Source organism: Crinia signifera, chromosome 12 (genome assembly GCF_055691185.1).
Source record: "Crinia signifera chromosome 12, ASM5569118v1, whole genome shotgun sequence".
Taxonomy (NCBI): Eukaryota; Metazoa; Chordata; class Amphibia; order Anura; family Myobatrachidae; genus Crinia; species Crinia signifera.
The window spans coordinates 10,912,933-10,936,876 of record NC_139228.1 but is presented as its reverse complement, the minus strand read 5'-3'; the positions used below and the strand labels follow the sequence as shown (position 1 = coordinate 10,936,876).

The 23,944-nt window shown below is 48.7% G+C and overlaps 1 protein-coding gene across 1 annotated transcript in view; it reads right to left on the bottom strand.

Moving 5' to 3' along the window:
* NTRK1 (neurotrophic receptor tyrosine kinase 1) overlaps nucleotides 1–22,190 on the bottom strand; it is a 99,341-nt gene extending 77,151 nt beyond the window's left edge. The window contains exon 1 of the mRNA XM_083167414.1: nucleotides 21,928–22,190. Coding sequence (XP_083023540.1) covers nucleotides 21,928–22,148 — 221 coding nt within the window. The 5' untranslated portion in view covers nucleotides 22,149–22,190. The remainder of the gene's footprint in view (nucleotides 1–21,927) is intronic.
* Between the last annotated feature and the right edge of the window lie 1,754 nt (nucleotides 22,191–23,944).

Sequence of the window (23,944 nt, the reverse complement as noted above, 5' to 3'; positions counted from 1 at the left end):
TTATATAACTAAACCTGAAATAAAGACTCAGAGACATAGGTTTGGCAGAAATTGCTAGCTGATTTATTATAAAATTTTAAGCTAGATTGATTTGATTAAATTAATTAAATAAATGGTGGCCAAGAAAGAACGGCTAATTAACTAAAACTCCACCCCCATGCATTGCAGACGTAATCAAAACTACCCTACCAAGTGGCATCCACTCAACCTACTACATTGACTACCCACCCATCCGGGTGATCGAGGGAAATGCCTAAGTCAATGAATAGGCGAAAGCACCGAAAAAATCTATATACGTTGCATAAACAGATAATGAAGGCTAAAAAACGCTTAACCTGCCGTTCTTACCTGCCAAGGCATGGACTCTGAGCCCAGAGACCCAGCCCCGCCACCAACCTAAACCAACGCAGCTTCAACCAGAAGCAGATCCTCCAAAAACATGAACAAACCATCCCTCACTCAGTGAACCCCATCGGGCCGGAAAAGATGACGGCACTTAAACTTAATCCGGGCATGCGGGGCAACTGCACCCCGGCAACCAGAACCCAATGTGCAACGGCCGAATTAAGCTTCTGCCTGGCCTCATCAACCGCCCTAGCCTCTCTACCATATACGAGGAATGACAAAGGACCAAATCAAAGGGCAGCATGGCCATGCAGCCTTAATGGCTGCCAGAACACTCAAGATTCGAGCCCTTAGTGCCAGCTGGGACATTTTCCCAAGGTCGTTGCCACCTAAATGAAGTACCAAGACCTCGGGCAAGCCGTACCTGCGGGCGTTCACCAGAAGAAACGCCTTCAAAGCACACCAAGACATCCTTCATACCCCCAACCACAGAATGGATCGGGAGCAATCAAAACTAGGCCCGTCCCCAGAGGCAACCAACCTAGCAGCCCAGTAGACAAAGGAGTACCCAACTACCCACACTCTGAACCTATATTTCCCCACACCTACAAAAGAGAGAGAAAATAGGCAGTTAGTATGGATTTATTAATGGTAAGGGACATAGCATCTATTAGAGGATCTGTCAAAAAGAAAAAAAAAATGTAATTCTGAATGTAGCACAATTTGGTGCTAATGCCAATTGAAGCCATACCATGACACAATAGGGAAAGTTGACATACAAAGGAGGGGGTAGGAGATTGCAAGGGTTTGAGGAATGAAAGGTGTACTCGGCCGGAGAAAAAACTACTGGACCTACTGAGGGACTCTTAATTAAGACTAGAGCCGAATCAATGTTCAATTCAGTCCGTCAGGTCAGGCAAAAAGAGAGAAAACTCCAGACGCTGGCCCAACAGCATAGCGTAGCTAATCCCGAGTAGGGTGAACAAAAGGGTTGGGGGTAACAAAGGATCAGCAATCAACCAAAAACAATAAACGCACAAGCACAGGAGCGCTCAGGGCAGGAGGTGAGGCCTAATAAACTTCCTATAGCTAGCAGAGCGCCACCTACCTAGCGCCTTAATATCCCCTATCGACCGGCCTGCCGCAGCAGCAGATGTAGCCGCCCCTATACGAAAGGAATGGTGCCGAACTCCCGAGGGAAGAGGCCCAACCCTGACAGACAGTGACGCAACATCCATCGAAACTGATACAACGTCACTGGCGAGCCATTATAGTGTAGAAGCCAGGAACCCTCGTGGGGGGCGGCCGAACCAGCTCATGCTGAGTCGCTAAAACTACCGGCAAATTACCTCGGGACTAGCCGGGCCCAAAGACACCCACCTACCTGGCAGTCTGATCTGTCTTAGAACGCTTGATCCTAACCCATAGCACGCCATTGTCTAAGCGGACATCCGACCCCAGGAGCACCTCCTCTCGACTCTTCGCTGGAGCAACTATCTCAGACACCCTAAAAGCTCCATTAAAAGCCATGGAGAAAGCGAGGCGGAACAGGAGGGTCTCGATCGCGGAGTCCGCGCAGCGACCCACCCAATCCAGCAATGCCAGGAGCATAGAGGCAACTATGGTGCGCCGGGAGTCAGGAGGGACGGGAGCCACCCGGGACCAGCCTTTCATAGCCTTGGTAACCAAAAAACCTTTTGTGAAGTCAGGATAGCCTTTAAGCCTAGCAAAGAATGATATGCCCGCTAAATAACGCAACGTCACTGCCCTGGATTTGCCTGTGCTAAACAGTCGCCACAGAAAAGACAACAGAAGCCTATGCCCCCGCCTACCTGGCTGTGCAGCCCCTTCAGAGAAAGCTTCCCACTCAGTCCAAGCCTGCCGATAGGTCTTAAGGGTAGCAGGCACCAAGGAGGACTTGGCTAACCCCTCCAATCCGGCCCGATCATCTGCCAAACAAAAGAGGGGCAGGGTACCCCGACAAGATCAGCCTCGGGGGCTAGCTCCCTAAAGCGCTGCCACTGGAAACGGGAAAGCGCATCAGCCACCTCATTCTCCACTTCTGGCACGTGCCGTGCCTTAAACATAATATTAAAGCGCAAGCATTGGAGGGACAGTTGACCTAAGACGTGCAACACTGTAAGCGACTTAGCCTTCTGATTGTTGATGGCATGAACCGCGCTAAAATTATCACACCAAAACAGAAGGCTCCTGTTTGCCAAGCGCGGCCCCCGGATTTCCATGGAAACCATAATGGGGAACAGTTCTAACAAAATCATGTCCCTGGTGAGCCCAGCATCAAACCAATCAGTGGGCCAAGCCTCGGAAACCAGCTGCCGGCTAAAAAGCAGCTGTAACCAATAGACCCTGCGGCATCAGTGTACAGCTTCAATCTAGCATTGTTGACTACGGGGGCCAACCAAATTCGCACACCATTAAAATCCTGGAGGACGCCCGCAGTGGCACGCTCTAGCTTCCTGCAGAACAGCCTGCCCATGGAGTTAACCCATGGGGTTAACTTTACAAGCGAAATTCAACTGACCTAACAAGGATTGGGCCTGACGCAGCGCAATCTGCACCCCATCGGCAAACATTTGTCAATGAAATACTCCTCTCCTATGCGGAAGACCATGAACCTGAATGCATCGGGGTGTAGCGGAAGCAGCCTGAAAGCTGACTCAACATCAATCTTAGCCATGAGGGCCCCCGTTCCAAACAACCAAACCATATCCAGGGTGTCATCAAATGACTGATAAGCCACTGAACAGCAAGCCTCAGGAATGGCGTCGTTGACAGAGAAACCCGCCGGGTAAGACAAATGTTGGATCAAGCGGAACTTCCCTGGGGCCTTCTTCGGGACCACCCCTACCGGAGAAATGACCAAGCCCTCAACCGGGGATGGGCAAAAGGCCCAACCATGTGCCCCAACTGTACCTACTTGTCCACCTTCTCCCTCAAAATTTAGGGGAGAGAGCGAGCGGACTGCAGGTATCTAAAGGAGCCCCCTCTAACTTCACCCTGAACTGGCAAATGGAACCCCTGACTGAAACCTTGCAACAAAAATTCTGCAACCTCCCTGTCAGGGTATCGGCAAAGCCATCTGGCCATTGCCTCCACCGGGGTATGCGCCCTAGCGAGAGGGCACGGCGCCAGCCGACTTCTGGGCGGAACCTCGAAAGCAATTAGACGCCGGGTGGTTACCAAAGCAGTTAATGCAAATATGCTTAAACCTGCAGCGCTGACCCAGCTGACAAGAGGAGATTCTGAAAGCATAACACTTCCCCTTTGCCGATCCAGGACCCATCTCACGACCCCCAGGAGCGGCACGCCGCCCCTGTGGAGGGTCCGGAGCCACCCTAAGCAGAGCGGAAGGAACCGTAGCCGTCGCAGTGGCTGCATTGGCACCCTCAACTGCGTCCAAGTGCACTCTGGCGTCCTCCATCCACACTTCCACATCCTTACAACCTAAGTCTAAAATATGCAAACAATCCTGCCGGAATTGCTCGTCGTAGGTACACCAAGCAGTGCTGCCATATTTGCGCTGCATATCATGCACCATGTGAATGTATCTGATGACATTCATGTGTTCGCCGGGCCTGTCCTCAAGGTAACAGGCCGCGAACACGCAAAAGCCAGCCAGCCAGTTATCGTAAGATCTATATGCTTCTGTGCCAATGCCACCTTTTCCTTTAGCCTCCTTAATCGCCTTCTTGGACTCCTCCATTAGGCTAAACACATCCACAAAATCCCCTCTCTCTATCTTAACCCTGCAACTTTCGCGCAAACCTCTCAATACTGCTGTGTAGGTAGCAGTGAACTACCCTGGGTAGGTTATGCCTCTTCCTCTCTCTACGGGACAGAGCGGCCAATTTTCAACGTTTGGCCCCCTGGGCTAAACGCCCAGCCGCCTTCTTGGCCTATTTCGCCGCCCTCTTGCGAGCCTTCGCCGCACTGCCTGGGTCGGACCCACCGGCCGAAGAGGACGAAGAAGAGGTGGAGTGGCTAACCTGGGAACTCGCCATGGAGGAACCCAAATCCGACCCATCCCCCGCCTCGTCACACGCCTCACCTGACGACTCCGGCTGAGCTGCCCACGTGTCATCATCGGCATCCTCCACTTCAAAGTCACCCAAGCCAGGGCTGTCAGCCTCCATATCATCTGTGAAGTCCTCCTCGCCTGTGGGGACAGGTAACAGGGGGCCTGAGGACCGGTGCGCCGGACTGGGGGCCCGCACACGCCTCGGTGTGGGACTGTGATCGCTAGCATCGGGGCTGACCTCCCTTCCATAACGGCCACAGCAGCACCCATATCCTGAAAAGCCCTCAAAAACTGGGAGCAACCGTGGGCGGTGCCCCTAGTGGCGTTTGCTGACCGTCTCCCTCTAGACCCAGAACCACCCCCCCATGCGTCCAGCGGCATAGCCTGCACCAGGGGCGCCAGAGCCCCCGCAACAGATGAGGGACCACCCTCCAAGACAGCCAGCCTCCTAGTTTCGGATGCACGCGGACTCCGGCCGGGAGTATGCCACGGCACCGGAGCCCCCCTTGCAGGCACTGGAGCTCCTCTCCCCTTGCCAGAACCCCTGCGAGGGGGGACCGGCAATGGGGATTGCGGCGCGGCCGCCAGCCGCCCTGGAGATAGCCGCGACTGCTGCCACAGCTCTGGAGCCGGGACCCGCAGCCACAGCCCCTCTCGAGCGGGCAGCGGGTAAGCCAGCACCGCAGGCGCCATTGAATAGGGGCCCAGCATTGTATCCTTGCTGCCGTCTGCCGCGAGTCTGGCGGGCGGCCGGGAAGAGTCCCGTGGGCGCGGGGAGGGGGAGGCCTGAGACTCAGGCATTGCAGCGAGTACTAAGCCTCACAATGAGGGGCACAAAACGTGGCAAAAGCAAATACTAAAGGGGAGCACAGGGCACAGAAGCCACTCACCTAAAACTCCACAGGAAAGAGAGGAAGACTCCTCCCTTTCCTGCCCTAATCACTCAGCTACCTCTGCCATTCCCTTACACCTTATTGGATCCCCGAGTCACATGCTTCTCAAGGGTCACACACACAGCCTTGGATGTTTACCCCACTCCACACCTATTGTTGGCACGTTAAACTACTGGCCTGTACCACCTTGCACGACTGGTTGATAGTGCGGCACTGCCAACCAATATCTTTTTGGAAGACATTATTGTACCTCATCAAGAACCCCCTGCCCAATATGCATCCACCCCAATCACTGTAACTGATGGAGGAGACATGGCCCTTTGAAAATTACCTCAGGAATATTTTATTCAGAGCCATCTTCTCTGTTGGACTTGCTAAGCTGCTGCCCAGGGCTCCATGATTCTAGGGGCCAGTGCTTCTTGGTAGGCGCGTAGAGTATGCTGCCCAGCCGCTCTGACTGTGAGTTACACCCAATCAGAGCTGAGGGTGGCTGTGATACCCAGCCATAAATATAAGGGAGAGTGGTCCTATAATGCAGTATATATGGTACTCGTTAAACAAATCCAAGATCTCATATTAATGCAAAGTGTGGCTCATTACAGTTCAATTGCTTTATGTAATCATGTTATGATAAACGACATGCTATCAAATATTAATGCATTAAATCCTGCTCGGTTATTTACAGAGTCCTTGGCACAGCCTATAGCATTTGCTGTTGCAATGTTGCTGGGTCTCCGGAGAGTTTAAAAAGCACAAGGGGAAGTTATATACTTCATATCCAGGGGAGGCAGTCTGTCCCTGGAGGACTGACTGATGATGCTCATTTAATGACTGATACAGATTAGGTTCATAGCAGAGCATCTCATCTGAGGTCATGTAATGCTAGTGTCTCATCCCATATGCTCCCTTTCTCTGGTGTTCTCACATCCACCCTGTGAGCTCGGGAGCTTCTCATAGCGGATACTATTGCTCTGCTATCCCTCACTGCAAAAGAACAGTGCACTGCAGAGGAACCAGGGGTATTGAGCTATTAAGCCCAAGGAAGTCATTACTTTGAGATATAGAAAAATGTGTCTTATTTGCGTGTTGATTTTACAACATTTCTCTAGTGCAACCTGACACAGCTGGAGGCATGTGACTGATCAAAACAGAGCAGCTTTGAAACACTTCCTTATGAAGGCAGAGTGGGCGTGTCGCTTTCCTGCTAATCTGTGGGGGGGGGGGGAGGAGGAGTCTAAAGGTATAAAACTAGTTAGTAGATCCCTGTTAGGGCCGTGAACATTAACAGGTAATGGTTACAGATTTGTGTCATCCTGACAAAATAAAACCAAGGGGGGTGTCTCTAGCTAGTATGTGCTTCGACTACACAGCTTCTTTACCATAGTAACCTAACAGTTGGGACTATTTGTCATCAGGTATGTGCCAATTATCATTATTAGAGACCAGATATGGCTGCCTAATATGCAATAAACTTCACAGACAAAGTTCCCAGCATTTGCTTGAGAACCATACGGTACCCATAGTCACATGGGCCCTTATTCTGATCGGTGCGGCCCGATCAGAATATGCGGCCACGACCGTGCAGGCGAATCCCCGCCTTCCATACGGATCGCCACCTCCGTCCGTACGCGGATATGTGGCGATCCGCATGAAAGTGGACGGGGATACGCCTCCTCCGTCTTGGGAGCAGCCCCTGCATTCGATGGTCGCCGAACATCGAATGCAGGGCCGCACGCTCCACTAGGTCCCGCCACCCAAGACCATACGGACACTTGTCCGTGAGAAATCATGTATGGGGGCGGGCAGCTGACATCCGGCGATGTCAGATGCCCGCCCCCTACACACGCGTCACGGCTTCATTACCATGCATACGCCCCGCGTTTGCATGGGAACGCCCATGAAACGCGGGGCGTATGCATAGGGTAATGAGGCTAAGTAGCCCCTCACGCCCCTCTACGCCCCCTGTGCGGCGTGTAAAGAATACGTGCGGCAAAATCGCCTGCACATGCGCAGAGTGACCTCTGCACATGCGCAGACGATAACCATCGGCGGGACGACCGCATGCGGAGAAATCCGCACCGATCAGAATAAGGCCCTTGGTGCCAACTGCCAGAGCCCAGCTCCTTACTACGGTAATGTCGGTAAGGAAGTCCGGGGTTGTAAAGATGGATGAAAACAGATTTCTCTACCGGAGTCGCACAACATGACCTTTGGCTGTGCGCGCGGCTGACCTCAGGTCACACATATGCAGGGGGCCTGATATCGAAAACTATCACTACTACTTCTGTAGCAGTGATACTGATTCCCTGGGCAGAGGCCTTCTCTGTGCCTCCGCCGTAGCAGATAGGTAATATTACCGTCAGTGTATAAAATAATCCCCAACATGTGCAGCATTCGAGCGCTTGATATGTATTTATAATAAACTAAACAGCAACTCTTTAATAACAAGGATAGTAAACAGCGATACACACAAGTAGCACACTTGAGGCTGAGTGCTTGGTGCGGAGTTACAGACCGTTGCTGGGACAAAAGCCTTTTAGAACGCAGCAGATTACCTCTAATAGCCTCTAATGCTGCCGGGACTCGATTAGGAGCAGTGATTAAACTTGGCTGCTCTTAGCCGGCTGCGCTGCGCGCTGCTCCCCAGGCTTCCTGCTGTAAATAGAGAATATACCATAGTATAACTTGTCCAACACATGTTCTGTGCCTCCGATAACATCTCCAGGCCCGAGGTGGGATTAGCAGCCTTAAATTCCCACAGTACATTTGTAACACTAAACCCTCAGGCATTCCCGCTACCCGTAATCCTGGTCCCAGGCGGAATCCACAGTCTAATACAGAATAAATACATTACATACGGTATGTGCACAGCTCACCGCACATAGCAGTGTATAAGCAGTCCCGGGATATGATGAATGATATCAGCGCTTCCTGCTCTCTCCTCCGGCGATATGACATATAAATCATAATCATTATGGGAATCATATATGGACTCTATTGCTGCCAGATCATGCAGGCCCCATCATTTCTGGCGGAAGTCCGGAATGCAGGAGTTATTGGTTGATGTGAGGAATCTCTAGGCTGGGGCACCACCTGCCATGGGTGGGTACAGGGCTTAAAGTGGTCCTAGAGAGGTGGTGGAACTCATGACCCCTTGAGCACCAGGAGGGGTGGACCGCAGGTGGAGGAGAGTCATGGAGCCATCAGGTCTGGAGGAGAGGGAGATGGCCTCAGCTCATTAGTGAAATCAGTGCCACCTGCATCAACTAATGACGTGGGTTGTGGGACTCGCTTTTCTGTTGGAATTACTGTTAAGGTTGAACTAGTTCCACCTACAATTACAGGTGGTGGTACTCCACCCCATTCCCCCTCACTTTAACCCCTGGGTGGATATAAAATAATAATTGAAGGCATCTATTTGGTAGGCATCTACTGGGGCTTTGCAAGGCAGGACAATGGCCCTTATTCTGGTTCACCCGCAAAGGCACATTCCTTCTCAAATGGACAAAACAATCTGCACTGCAGGTGGGGCAGATGTAATGTGACATGTGCAGAGAGAGTTAGATTTGGGTGAGTTATTTTATTTCTGTGCAGGGTAAATACTGACTGCTTTATTTTTACACTTAGGGTGACCAACTCATCCCTTTAATCCGGGACACATATTAATTACACAGGTTCTGTGGCAGTTTAAAACCAGGTGAAAGCCAGCCACAGAACCTGTGTAATTAATATGTGTCCCTGATTAAAGGGATGAGTTGGTCACCCTATTTACACTGCAATATAGATCTCACTTTGAAGTAAAACCCCACCCAAATCTAATTCTCTCTGCACAAGTTACATCTGCCCCACCTGCAGTGCACAAGGTTTTGTCCATTTGAGAAGGAATTTGCCTTTGCGAGTGAACCAAAATAAGGGCCAATGTGCAAGGCAGCAAAAAAAAAGAGTGCGTAGCCACACAAAGGAAGATGTCTCAAACCTCCGAGAGAGATATGATGGTTAAGTTGCCCCAACTAATCAGCTGCTAGTTTCCTTTTGTCTAGCACAGTCTATGAAATGCTAGGTGCCCATACACCTACAGATTTATTGTCAGATCTGGCTGGTTGGAACAAAGATTTGGTAATTTCTGAATGACAGTTTGTCAGTTTTCCAACATTTCCAAGCAAATGGTCAACTGTCATTTGCTCTCATCCATAACCATGTTTTTGTTCCAACCAGCCAGATCTGACAATAAATCTGTAGGTGTATCGCCAGCTAGCCCCCAAAGCATACTTGCCTACCCTCCCGGAATGGCCGGGAGGGTCCCGCACATCGGGTCCCTCTCCCGGCCCCCCGGGAAGGTCGGCAAGTCTCCCGCATTTTCCCCACAGCCCCGGCTCCCCCTTTCACCACGGTATAAAACCCAGAATTTTGCGGGTCCGCGGGGAGGGCTAGAAATACGCGATTCACATAATTTCACGTAATTTTAGCCCCTCCTCCATCCACGGACCCGCAAATTGATGCAGCTGTCTGTCATGGGGGCGGAGCTTGGTGACGTCAACCTCGCCTCGCCCCCAAAATTAAGCCTCTTCCCGCCCCCCCGCATGCGCGCTACGATCCGTACAGTACATTTCCCCTTTATCTCTCTAAACTTTCTCTCTCTCCAAGGCTTAGTACATGTCACCGACAAAGTAAAGAAGAATAGCTTTTATTCCCCCCTCTTCGCCACTTAATAAATAGGCTCCTTGTTCTGCCCATCCAGAAACATAGGCAGATATGGACAATATTCACTTCTTTGTGAAGAAGTCTCCACTAACCCAAAACTTCAACCGCACCCCCACATACTGACCGAGGCGGCTCAGTCAGACCGAGTCGCCTCCCAGGGGACTGCCTGCTCCTGTTAGATCTTATTTGCTCAACAGGGCTTACAACCAGCTCACACCGGTACTTAGGATGCCGATATGATAATGTGCGTAATTAATTAGTCATTTGTATTTAGCCTTTCACTGTAGCCTCATTTGATATCATTGACTTTGCAGTCAATGAAAGTTTGAGAGATTAAAGAGGTTTTAAACTCCATTACCCCCTAACCTATAAATTAATGGAGATTATGATCAGCCGCTGCCTCTTTAATGTTGCGTTATCTGTCTGGGATGTAAGCGACATCTAATGGAAGCCATACTGATCTCCTGCTTGGATAATGTAATTGGTTAAAGACCCTGCTGTCTGTATCTTCTCCGACGCAAGAAAGATCAAAGAGGCAGCATCCCTCTCATAATCATTACAGCCACGTGGTACCAGGGTTGCCACACAGAGATTACTGGAGAGACGCACCTCATTTGTGGCTCAGAAAGAGTGCAGGTGAGAACTGACGCTGACTACATGTGCTAGGGGGGGGGGGGGGGGGGGGGTTTACGTCAAACCAATGTAAAGTCAAACCAATCAGTTTTGACGTAAAATTGATCATGCGCATTCTGTAAAATTATAAGTAGCAGTGGATTGCCGATAGCTTTATCCATAGACAAAGAAAGGGCCGGTTTAAACTTTACAGCAATTGCAGGGGTATGCAACCTATGGAACTACACATCCCAGCATGCTCTGCCATAGTTAGAGCATGTTTAACCCATGGCACGGCATGCTGGGATGTGCAGTTGCACAGCAGCTGGAGTGCCACCATTCACCTAGCTCTGGTTTACAGCTTATGGAAGCACAGAAGATGACACAGTTCACCACCCGATATAATGATGTTAGTCAGGGTGCCCACAGGATATACGCTTTATTATTACAATATATATTTGCACTTTTTTGAAAAATAACTTTAAATTATTTATACAGGATCTAGAAAGGGAATTTCAAGTAGGGATTCCAGACTGACGTAACAGTGGCCCAGTGAACCGCCAAGTGCTAATGTTGGGTACACACAGGCATGGGTAAGCCCCTCCATTCATATTCTACAGGAAGTGCATGGGTAAGCCCCTCCATACAGTTTCTACAGGAAGTGCATGGGTAAGCACCGCCATACAGTTTCCTACAGGAAGTGCATGGGTAAGCACCGCCATACAGTTTCCTACAGGAAGTGCATGGGTAAGCACCGCCATACAGTTTCCTACAGGAAGTGCATGGGTAAGCACCGCCATACAGTTTCCTACAGGAAGTGCATGGGTAAGCACCGCCATACAGTTTCCTACAGGAAGTGCATGGGTAAGCACCGCCATACAGTTTCCATAGGAAGTGCATGGGTAAGCACTGCCATACAGTTTCCTACAGGAAGTGCATGGGTAAGCACTGCCATACAGTTTCCATAGGAAGTGCATGGGTAACCACCTCCATACATTTTCTACGGGAAGTGCATGGGTAGCACACCCAGGTGGTTTCTACAGGAAGTGCATGGATAAGTGGCAGTGGACAGTGTGCATAAGGGGACGTTATTGTGGAACAAGAAAACCTTTTTATGCAGGAAAGCGAGCATGCACAGTTTTGTACGCAAGAGTGGCTGATATATGGTATATTACAAACCCAGCTTTACTGTATTTACTCCTAACTAAGCACAATAATGCTTCCCGGTCCCTGAATTTCTCTATATACTGTATATAGTATGTATATAAGTATATATACTGTAAACAATAACCCAGCATTTCCACGGTCTCCCTCAGACACCGAGCTGCTGGCCTATTTATGGTTCCAGGGCCTCGGGTCATCGACAAATGTATATTTTATGTATAATTAGATGGACACTCGTCAGATGATATGTGACAGCTGCACGTTAACAGCCTTAGCGACAGGACGCTGCACCTCGCTCCTCACTGCAGGGGTTCATGTGAGATGAGGAGAGGGGGGGGGGGGGGATTCTAAACACATCATTAATGAGCTTAGCCCCTGGGGGGCATCCATTAAATAATATGCCAAGAGAAATGTTGCCTGTGTATAGAAAATCAATACCGTCCTCTCCGGGGGCTGGGCCCATGAAGATGGAACGGGGAGCTGTCTAAATTTCTCCAACAAAGGTCTCTTAGACTTCATTCTAATGAGCAGCCTTGTTGGGAGTGGATGGGTTCATTGTGACGTGGAAAGGCGACTTGGCCTCCATTTTGTCTGGAGGGATGCACACCTGGAGCATTCCTTCGGCATGGTGGGGCTGTGACAGGTTAATGGTTTACCTGACATTATGCTGTAACTAGGGTTACCACCTAGTCCCTTTAATTCCGGACACATGTTAATTACACAGGTTCTGTGGCAGTTTAAAATCAGGTGAAGTGGAGTCTTGAAGTCAGCCAGCCACAGAACCTGTGTAATTAATATGTGTCCGGAATTAAAGGGACTAGGTGGTAACCCTAGCTGTAACTGAGGTTGCTATGGAGGGATGGAAGCAGAGATGGAAGTGATCAGATACCCCTGGTGTCTAGATCAAAATGGCCGCTGACCTTCTCTGAACACAAAATTCTCTCAGATACACCCCTCAGAACTGTCCCGATTACAGCAGGGTATTCCCACTAATTGGAGACTGTCTTGCTGTCCCTCCTGCAGGTCACAGGGTCACATCAGCAAGGGGGGCCGTTTGGGGAGCCAGTGATCATTAAATAGATGTTGTGTGCATGGCATCTAACAGTGCTGGGCAGGAACCAGGGGCAACCAAGTTGCTCAGGGAACGCTGAGCATGCCCCAAAATGACAAAAACGGGGGTCAGCGCAGTAGGCCTCACCCTATATCGTAAGCCCCACCTACCAAACTCTAAGCCCATCCCCTTTTCTATCATGTCCACGCCAGAGGTCCCGCTTTTGATGTAGCAAAAGTTGAGTCATATTATATCATATAAATATTTACACAAACTCACGGGAATTTGGGGGTTATTCTGGTTGATTAGCGAGGCTGCGAATCCGCAGCCTTGCGAGTCCACCAGACCCTGTCTGGCGAATGCCGGGTCGCCCCCTCCCTTCCACAGCAGGTTTGCCCGCACTGGCTGCAAATGGATGTTTAACATAAACATCTATTTGCAGGCTAGGGGGGAACCACCCACATCATTCGATGGTCACCGCCCATCGAATGATGTCGAAGGTGTGCGCATATCGAAGTGACTCCTAGGTCACTTACATATACATGCATGCCCGCCCCCGAACACTGACGTCACTGGGTGATTTGCATGGGAACGGCCAGAGTTCTTATGGGAATGCCCAGCATTCCCATAGGGGTATCGCCTGGCCCACAGCTCCATGTCCCCAAACTTGGGTGTATGCACCCAACAAACACTGTTCGCCGTGGCCGCACGCACCCTGCGCCTGCAGATGTGCAGAAATGCGTCTGCGAAGACACGGGGGATCCGAACGAACTAGAATAAGGTCCTTTATCCTCTTACACACAGTCACATTTCATCCTTACTGCTATGATAGGAGAACTCTGCCACCGCACCGATATGTAGATGTATAAACAAGAAAAACACTTAGAAGCTCTGTAAGTTGATATCTCCCACTATCCAGCGACACATGGGCTACAATGGAAAAGCGCCTGCTCCTTTTATTTCAGGACAATTAACCCTTTAGATACTAAAAATAAACTGTCCTTGGGCAAAGTCCTGGAGTGCCTGACAGCCGTCCCAGTCCTTGACTGCTCCTTCGGTGCCAATCACAGCAACCCCTGAGGGAATAGGTAACCAAACCCCTGTGGTGATTTGTGGCCAGCACTCTTAAAAGCTTTCAGTGATTATCACACCTTATTCTGCTACAGAATGGTCACCAGGCCAGGAATGTAACCTTCTGCTTCTCCCCGTGGGTCCAGACCACACCTGGGTTTAGGTGGTAAATAGGGTGGGGGAGGGTCATATGGACCCTGGTGCTTGGAGAGAATGCTGTTCTCTTCCGTCTGTGATAGAACGGAGGAGGATGACCATGTGTAGCACCTCCGGAGTCACAGACTCTTCACATTTCCCTGAGACTTATGAGTCTAGATTTAACCCTTACCTAATTAATCAAAATAATATTTCAGGCACATAGATTTGCCTTGCTGCCGAGCACCTGCACCCTTGGTTCCTAAGCACCTGCACCCTTGGTTTCTAGGTACCTGCACCCTGTTCCCTAGGCAACTGTGCAATTGGTTCCTGGGCACCTGTGCCCCCTTGGTTCCTAAGTACCTGCGCCCTTGGTTCCCAGGCACCTGCGCACTTGGTTTCTGGGCACCTGAGCACTTGGTTACTGGGAACCTGTTCCCTTGGTTCCCGGGCACCTGCGCACTTCTGGGCACCTGCGCACTTGGTTCCTGGGCACCTGTGCACTTGGTTCCTGGGCACCTGTTCCTTTGGTTCCTGGGCACCTGCTCCTTACTCCTGGGCAAGCTAGAGTATGTAGTTAACTGGGCCCATCTAAGCCAACCTATTTAGTTGCAATAAAATAAATACATAGTATACTTAAAGTCAGACCCCAAGTTTAGTTGTGGCCATCACAAAAGAAGATCTCCACCAATGGCGCCACTGTTGTTTATAGAGATGGTAGGACGCATGGCGAAGTGTGCAACTTATCTCTGCGGCTATTCCCCTGCGCTGGATAGAGAGATTAGCGCCTCTTGATCCAACTCTCAGAAGCCCTTCTTTGGGGAGCAGTAATTTCTCTGCATGGCAAATTGCAATGGAAGATTATATATTACCACATATTCCATTATGCGTTTTCCTGTGTAACACCTAATGGCGCAATTCACAGCGATTGCGCTTTGCGCGTGGGCTGAATACCATCCTAGATGATACCTAGAACATCCCCCAGATCAGTCCAACCCCTGCCATAAGAATATGCTATGTGATGCCCTTCACAGTCACTATGACATCCTAATTGGCACACACCACGCCGACTTGAAGGCGGACCCACCGTAGCTCTGGCTGAGTGGCAGGCAAGCCTATACATTTACCGATTGGCTGCTCAATATGTCAGCCCTCAGTCACAGATGGGCAGATATATGAATTTCCTTGCACAGCTGTGACATCAGGCCCTTCAGCCAGTGTACGGCCGGGCGGGGAGTCACACATAGGGATGGCCAACGACCATCGAGGATTAGAAATTATCGATGGTTTATGGCCGATGTCAAATAGTTTTGCCATCGATGGGGGAGAACCAGATGGTTTCCCACCATCGATGTAAAGGTTAAACGAATAGTTTTGTTTTTGCTTTTTCCCTGACACCTGTGAAGCCCCGCTCCTGCATTTTGATTGGCCCACAGGCCACTCAATCACAGAAAATGGATGACCATCGATATACAAAAACATAGATGGTCATTCATTGAATAGTTATACACTATCGATGGCCAGTTGCACTTTTGCCATCGATGGCAACCATCAATGGCAAAGGCAACGATCGCCATCCCTAGTCACACAGCATATATACCGGGCATCGGCTGTGCTGCAGGGCCAACATGATAAGTCTGTGAACGCCGTCATTAGATATATCGGGTATACACACCCGCCGATTATCGCTCAGACGAAGGCATAGACCAGTAAATAGCTGCAACATAAGCACCTTTCTACTTTGTCAGCGACTGCATGGAATGTTTTCTCCTTGGAAATCACAGCCTGACATACCAAAACATCTATCCCCCCTGCTAGTACTCCAGCCGCTCCTCTCCCTCACTGACCAGATCTGTAACAAACGTAGAATTTTTTGTTCTCTATATTTCCTGTCATCAAGGTGTTATCATAACTTCTTGTATGTTTGCTTTGTCTCTCCTGGGACCCCAGGCTCTGTAGCCTGACATAACTCAGACAGTTTGCAGCTAAATGGATGAACAGAACAGACTGGGGGGAGAGACAGGGACAGAGGGAAGAGCAGGGTAACCCTTGCTCCGCTGGGGGATTCGTTAACTCTTTCATGATCAGGAGGCAAACATGGAGGCTCTTTATCCGGGACCCCCAGGAGTTGCCGGAGTAAGCTGTCCAGGTTGGGATTCTTGGTAAAGTGCAGAGTGTGGTAGGACCGCAATGATGAAATACAATACATTGGCTACAGCAGCCAGTGGCATAACTACAAACTTTGCACCCCCCCTGCTAAAAAACTTTCTAATAACCCCTCTCCCATAGTAGGTGCTCATTATCAGGGGATGGATCACCCAGATGGTTGCCGCGGTGAGCCTGTGGTCCTGGCGGTAGCAGCTGTTAACAACTGCCCACTTCATACTATTGAAAATATCCATCTCAAAATGGCCACCTCCTCCTCCTCTAGCATCATTAATTAACTGTCTCCTCTGAGGTGGTGGCCATTTTGGTAGGGACATCCCAACCCACAGTGCTGCTTCTCAGACTGACGGCTCCTCTCTGCTGCACGGCTCAGGACAGTTGTCCTAATAATACCCCCATAGTCCACAAGCCATCCAGCACCTCCATAGCACCACATGCTCTGTTTCTACGCCACTGATATCGCCTCCAGGGACACACACTTCTCTAAGGAAGTGGGTGGTTCCGGGAGTAGAATACAGCATTCAGACATTGCACTAAGAGGCCTTCATGATGTTATTAAGCACATTAAAACATTAGTGGAACTAGGACGAGGGCCAGGTTAGTGGCCACAGAACAAAAACACAAAGTGTAGCCAATAAGAGCAAAGGAATGTTCATAGCAGCACAAAGTATTTCAGAAGATCAGGGAGCCTCTCTTCTGGGACCAATCAACTAGTAGTTGTGTTGAGGTTGCGCAAGTGTTAAGGAAAGAATGGCAGTGAGTGGAAAGCCACTTGCTAAGAGTTACTGGAAATAGCAGGGTCCTCCTACAGCACACGCTATGCTCCTGTAATATTGATAAGGAAACATCCCAACAACTATCCCTCTGCTACTTTACTCCGCTCCAATATTAGAATGATGCTTAATGAGGGGGGTAATGCATAATGGCATTTTGTTATAATCGACCAATCCAGAAGCCCTCGAGTCCCAGAGAAAACTCAGCCTTGCACCGTCTGTCTGATACGGTTCTCCATAAATTTTAATCCACCCAAATTTTGTGGTTCGAAATCAAACCAAAACCCAGTCTAGATCTCTCCAGGTATTGATGCTCCCTCTATTCGGAATACGTATTTTAAATCTAAATTCTGGATTGCAAAAATGACATGATTTTATCTATTTTTGTCAAATTGATTTACCTTTTTTTTTTTATCGATTTTAAACCAAATCAAAATCAGAGTCTAAACCAAAAACAGTTGAAGGTGGTTTTTCAAAACTAAAACCTAAACACAGTGCTGAAACCAGATCCAAAACCAAAACACAGAGGTCTGCGCACATCTTTACAGAAACACTCGGCTTTTCGTGAGTTCTTAAATTAGGTTAAACCAAGGCCCCGGAGAAAACGCTCATCGCTGCTTCACACATATAGCACTCATTTTGCAATATGGGGGAGTATTCAATTCTCTTAAAGGTAATCATCCTGTCAATGGATAATATCAACATTAGCCATACATTGTCAGGTTCTCTAAAAAGAGGATCTATTCAGCGATTATCATAAAGAACACACAGTTTGTGGGAGCTTGTCCACATCAAGTTGATTAATTGTCCCTGCGGTTGTCTTAGAACTTTAAATTAAGTAATAGTAATAATAATCATAATAATTATACAATTAATAATTCACAAACAACCCATCTAGATAGACCACAGACGGTTTGGACCATGCTTGAGAAGGTCCGTTGAGGTTCCGCCTTGTTCGATGTACATGGTCAAGTCGTACAGTATTATCTACTGAGACTCCAAATCATGAACGCAGTATTGTTTGCTGTACAAAATCCAAAAACACACTAGACTGACGGAGCACACCGGACAAAAACAAACAAGCGACGAACAGGACTGACTGATCCAAACACCTCCAGTCAGGTCTAGCATGGTTATAAATTATAATAATATCCTTTAGTACTTACAACACGTTATAAATGAAATACTATCATGTTATAAATTGGGGTCATCTGCATACCGTCCCCCACAATTCCTAGGTTCAGAATTCTCCCTGTGCTCTCAGTCCGGCCTAACCTGGGAATTTTTTTTGTGGATAATTGGGAACATATGAAACTTTTCCAAGGGTTTAGTGATATTCTGAGTTGCATTTAGTACTAATATTTACAGCGAGGAGTTGAATAGTGAGGGCAGGCACTTAGATTTTTACTGATATCTAGTTTGAGCTTACTGACGTGCGCAAATTTGTTTGATCTTTTACCGCAGAACAGGAATGATGCCGTATAGTAGAAGTTTCAATATCAGGAACCTTGGTGTGCACCCTTCTCATGCTCCCAGAACTTATTTTATAGAACAACGTTCTAGGCAGTAAAAATCATCTAACACATATTAAAGCCATCGCCGGCAGCCATGGCGGCCCGGTCCTGTTTCTGCTCAATCTCTAACTGATGGCGAAGGAGCGGCCAAGTGCTTCTATTGCAACACAAACACCTTGGGAGGCCATCCATCATTCCGGCTAACTGCCGGAACTCCCTTTCAAGGCAGCCCATTAATAAATCAGCCCCAGCAGGAGACCCTTGTCATTAGGCGGCACAGGGCCATTAACGAGGGGATGCGCAGTAGTGACTCTGCCACCGTTATTAGTGCTCAACATTGTTCAAATTACACGTCTGATTTGGTCCTAATGGAATTAAGAATCGCATGAACAGTTCGTAAACTCGCAACAAATGGGCATTTCTCAATGTGCATCGCAGCACGGACCGAGGTCATGGGTTCAATTCCCACCATGAAGTTAACGGTGTGGAGTTTGTACGTTCTCCCCGTGCTTGCCTGAGTGTCACCAAATTAAAAATAGTCTGGGAGGATATTTGGCTACCGTCACAATAAATAAATAACCCTAGTGGGTATGTGTCCATCTGATAGGGGGATTTAGAGTGTAAGCTCCACTGGGACACTGAGAGATGTACATTGGCAAATACACTCTGGCAGAGCTACTGTATAGTATGTTCCGCTATTGCATTAAAGAAAATTTGTCAAAATTGGTGTTAAAATTGCCAAGTAAACCTTTTTTCCATCATAATGACCTGTAACGTTACCTTATATAGGAAATGTATTTTTTTTACACATTTTTATTTGACTTTATATAACAAATGTGAGCGACGCTGACAGCATTTTTAGTGGCTATTTTGCGCATCTCTGCGAGAGCCCCATCATTTTGTTATTGTACTCAAATGTTTTCAAGTATTAGATCCCTACCATTCAAAGTAAGGAGCCAAGTTCCTATTCTCAGAGATATTTACTAACATACTGTAGATAAACTGTAATAATCCCCCAGCAACCAATAACATGTTTGCTTTCATGGTGGAAGTTGTTCAACTTCTGTATAAACAAAAGCACAATTGGATGGTATGGATTATTGCACAATATTTCTCAGTAAATAACCTCTCTTTTGAAAGAGGCAATTTTGAGATAGATAGATAGATAGATAGATAGATAGATAGATAGATAGTCTCATACATAAAAACCTGGAGGTAATCCTTTTTTTTACTTCTGCACTTATTAAAAGTACCTGCAGATAATTGTCAGCAGAGGATTTTATAGCTGTATCTGATTTTGGGGGATGCACTAACATCCACTTCCCCACATCGCCCGCATTCGCCGGCTACCGCATTCCTAATATCGCATATGCACTATCATATGGGATTACTAACGCAAAGGACAACTCTTACAATAAGAACTGTCCTTTGTGATGCGGCGCCGACACTGGACTTCCGAGGGTTTTACCACATTTTTGCTTTAGTGCATCCCGCCCTGTATGTCAATCAACGCTAACAATAGCAATTCTTGTGGCACGCTAGGAGACAGCACACAACCATCATCTCTTGTTCTGAGTACACAGCTAACAATCAGACAGACCTTTCACAGGAAGAATAAGACAAATCTGCTGCGCAGAATACAGTTTCCAGAGCAGGTGGAATTTCATCCACCCAAAGGTATTACTACCTGCAAGCTATGTAACGGAATGCCCTCATTGTGCCACAATGAGGGACACAAGTCTGTATTACAGTATGTGGCTTTCTGTAGAAGATGCAGATGTAGCAACTACATCTGTAGGTTTTATACATAACAGAGGCACAATGCAGCATGGTACACCCATCCCGTGTGTGTGTGTGTGTGTCTGCAGGTACAGGACACCTGGATCTCTGTGGAGTGTATAAAGCCTATAACACAGGGTAAAGTGATGGGTGACTACAGGGGTCATTTACCCTCCAACAGACCCCTTCTACCGGGGGACACTCTCTCCTGCGCTCCCATCTTATCCGATAACTAGCATCACCTGCGGTGAGACACCTTTCTTATCAAGTAACTAGTTCCCCACAGGTGACGGCAATCACCCCAATTCCTCCCCCACGCAGCCCGATCACACCCCAGATATGTGTACGCAGCCCTATGTGATAGCGAATAAAAGTCTGCAAGTCCACCGATGATTTGCAAATGGACTTGTGGCAACTTGCATTAACCCTCTAGACTGCGATCTCTGTGCTAGCGTGTAGTTAATTAAGTAATTATCAACAAATATCATTATCTATGTCTGTCCCATGTAGGTAATGTCTCACTTTCCAGCTGTTAGAGTAAAAGTTCGGTACTTATGTAATATCTGGGCTCCCGTTTTTCTTATGAGACCGCGTCCCCTCGCGGGGCTCGCTGCGCTCGCCACGCTTCGGGCACGGTGGCTCGCTGCGCTCACCACACTATAAAAAATCAACTCCATGCGTAGTTGGATAGTAGGGGTATGAAAAAATGGGGTGCATTTAACATGGGAGCCCAGATAATACATAAGTACCAAAAGTTCTATGTAACTTGTGTCGCGCTGCAGAAGGTGATTTGCTCCACAGAGGTTCCACGTTCCAGCTGTACAATCTCTGCTGTTAAGCGGAACTGAAGCTCTGCATTGTGCCACGGAGCTGGGGTAACACTGTGCCCTGTGTGGTGGGGCTTGACGAGGAGTCAAATAAGGGGTACACTGACACTCCACATGAAATTCCAATATGCCACAGAACAGTCATCAATCTCATATCAGTCTACCTAGCTCTATCTCTAGATTGTAAGTTCTTTGGGTCAGTAACCTCATTTCTATGTGTTTTGGATCCTTCATGTTCCACCTTATGTATAGAGCTGTATGTGTGTGCCCACCTGCCTGCCAGGTACCCACGCAGTATAGCCTGGCACAGCGCACACATAGATGTATGAAGTCAGCGTGTGCTCTGTGTACCTGGCACTAACTGGGCTAGAAGCACCAAGCTTCAAACAGGGATAAAGTACCAGCCAGCCACCTCCTAACTGGCATTTTTCGAATGCAGTCTGTAACGTGACAGTTAGGAGCTGCTTGGCTGGTACTTTATCACTTTCTACAGCGTAGTACATAGACCCCAACATGACAGGTAGGAGCTGATTGGCCGGTACTTTATCCCCTCCACTTTTTCTCTTTCCAAGGCTTATTACATAGACAGCAGCCTGGAACATGACAGTTAGGAGCTGATTGGTTGGTACTTTATCTCTCTCCACTTTATGACTTTTTGAAGCTTGGTACATCTGTCCTTGTTTCTGTCATCTCTTCCTCACAGTCTCACTATTGCCCTCAGAGGCAAACCTCTGCCGCAAAACTTCTACAGACTAATCCATAGCCATAACCGTCTCTCGCTCCACTTTATCTCTCTCCAAGCTTTCATAAATCTCCCCCTTCCACGTCTCTGACAAGAGGGAATAGGTGTCACTTACGCTTCGGTGATGTTCTCCACGTCCCGGAACAGGGAGATGTTGCTGATGGTGTTGGGTTCCATGCACTGAATCAGGGTTCCGTAACACCTGCAGAACTCGGGGCACGAGGTCACCGTGCTGGGGATAATGACCAGGAAGAGGCTCAGCAGCATCCAGCAGGTGGGACGTACCGTCTCCGCAACCATTGTAGCATCCAGGCAGGAGGACCCCAGCCACCCCATGATCCAGGAGGTCACCTCTCTGTGTGTCCTACCTCTCCTGGCTGCTCATAGCTCTGAGTGCATTGTACCACTGCTCGCTCACTGAGTGGGATGATGCTACCCCCCCCCCCTCCTCCTTCTCCAACCCTCAGGCTGCTCCCATCCCTGCTCTAGAGGCATCTGCCCCAGTGGAGAAGCGAGTGCATCAGTTTCGGCTGGGGAGGGGCCCTGCAACAATCCCCCTCGCTGGACAAAGTGCTGGCCACATTAATAAATACTTAAAGAGAGCAATGAAGACGTCCACGGTCCATGTTTATTTCAGTATGCAGGATAGGGGGGTGACACGTTCCCCTCCCAGCACATCAGGGGACAGGGAGTAACTGAGAGAGACAAAGAAGAGGGGTCACTACTAGGGGGAGAGAAGGGCATTTACCTACTGAGGGAGCGGAACCGGGACAAGGGATCTACAGCAAAAAGATAGACAACCATTAGGTCGACACCATTAGTGCGACAAGCAAAAAGGTTGACATGTAAAAGGGCCGACATGCAAAATGGTCGACATGCAAAAAAGTCGACATGCAAAAAGGGCGCCACACCCATTAGGTTGACAGTGTCTAGGTCTACAGTCAAAAGGTCGACATGGGGTTTTTCACTGGTTTTTTATCCAAATGTCGACCCAGTCGACATGGACACAGTTTGAAGTGAACCGCAGCCCCTTGCATCGCTCGCTACGCTCGCCATGCTTCGGGCATGAAGGTCGACATACATGAAATCGGTCGACATAGCTAAGATCGACAGTGCTGGAAGGGGTACACAAGCATTAGGTCGACAATGGGAAGGTCGACAGCCAAAAGGTTGACATTAGTTTTTCATGTTTTTTTTGTCCCGAATTTTGCCGTAAGTCGACATGGACACCGCATCAGTGTACTGCTGCACTCGGCACACCGTTATATTCTCCCCCCGAACCCTAGTGGATGGTAGGGGATGAAATACCGCCTGTTTGGGAAAAAAACGTGAAAAACTCATGTCGACCTTTTGACGGTCGACCCTGCCGACATCAGCCATGTTGACCAATTTTATGTGTCGACCTAAGCTCTGTCGACCTATAGTGGTCAATCTTTAGTATGTCGACCTTCATAGTGTTGCCGTAGTGACCGTGGCCCCCACAGGGCGGGAGGAGCGTCGGGACACTTGGCAAACAGCTGATAGAAGTGGGAACAGCAGTTTATGGATGTAGCAGATCTACAGTGTCTAGTTAGGCCGTCACTAGGTCGTCACCACATGTCGGCATGTATTAGGCTGACGGTTACAAAGCTCGGCAGGTAGAAAAGGTTGACAGATATTAAGGTTGACGGGTACTAAAGGCTGACAGGGTCAAAAGGTCGTCATGACAATGGTCGACGCACAAAGTGTCAACACAAGATTTTTTTTGGGGGGGGGGGTTAAGTGTCTATGTGAGCATCAGTGGCAGAATCGTGTCCCCATGGCTCGCCCCCGGTCACTATTTGCAGTCGCGGTCCACCATTTGAGAGTTGACACTATCATGTTGACCTTCAGCACGGTCGACCTTTTTTCGATCACCCTTATGCACTGTTTACCTCTCACCTGTCGACCATTTGCATGTGTTGACCTAATACATGTCAACCATATTGTGCCGACATAGAGACTGTCTACTTAGACACCGCAGACCTAAGCATATGCCTAGGGGCTGCTGGGGGGCCGCACAGCATGTGGTTACGGGGGTGATTCTCCAGGAGCTGCGTCGGTATGTTAATGTTGACACGCCCACTGGCCACAGCGCAAATATGTCTCTTGGG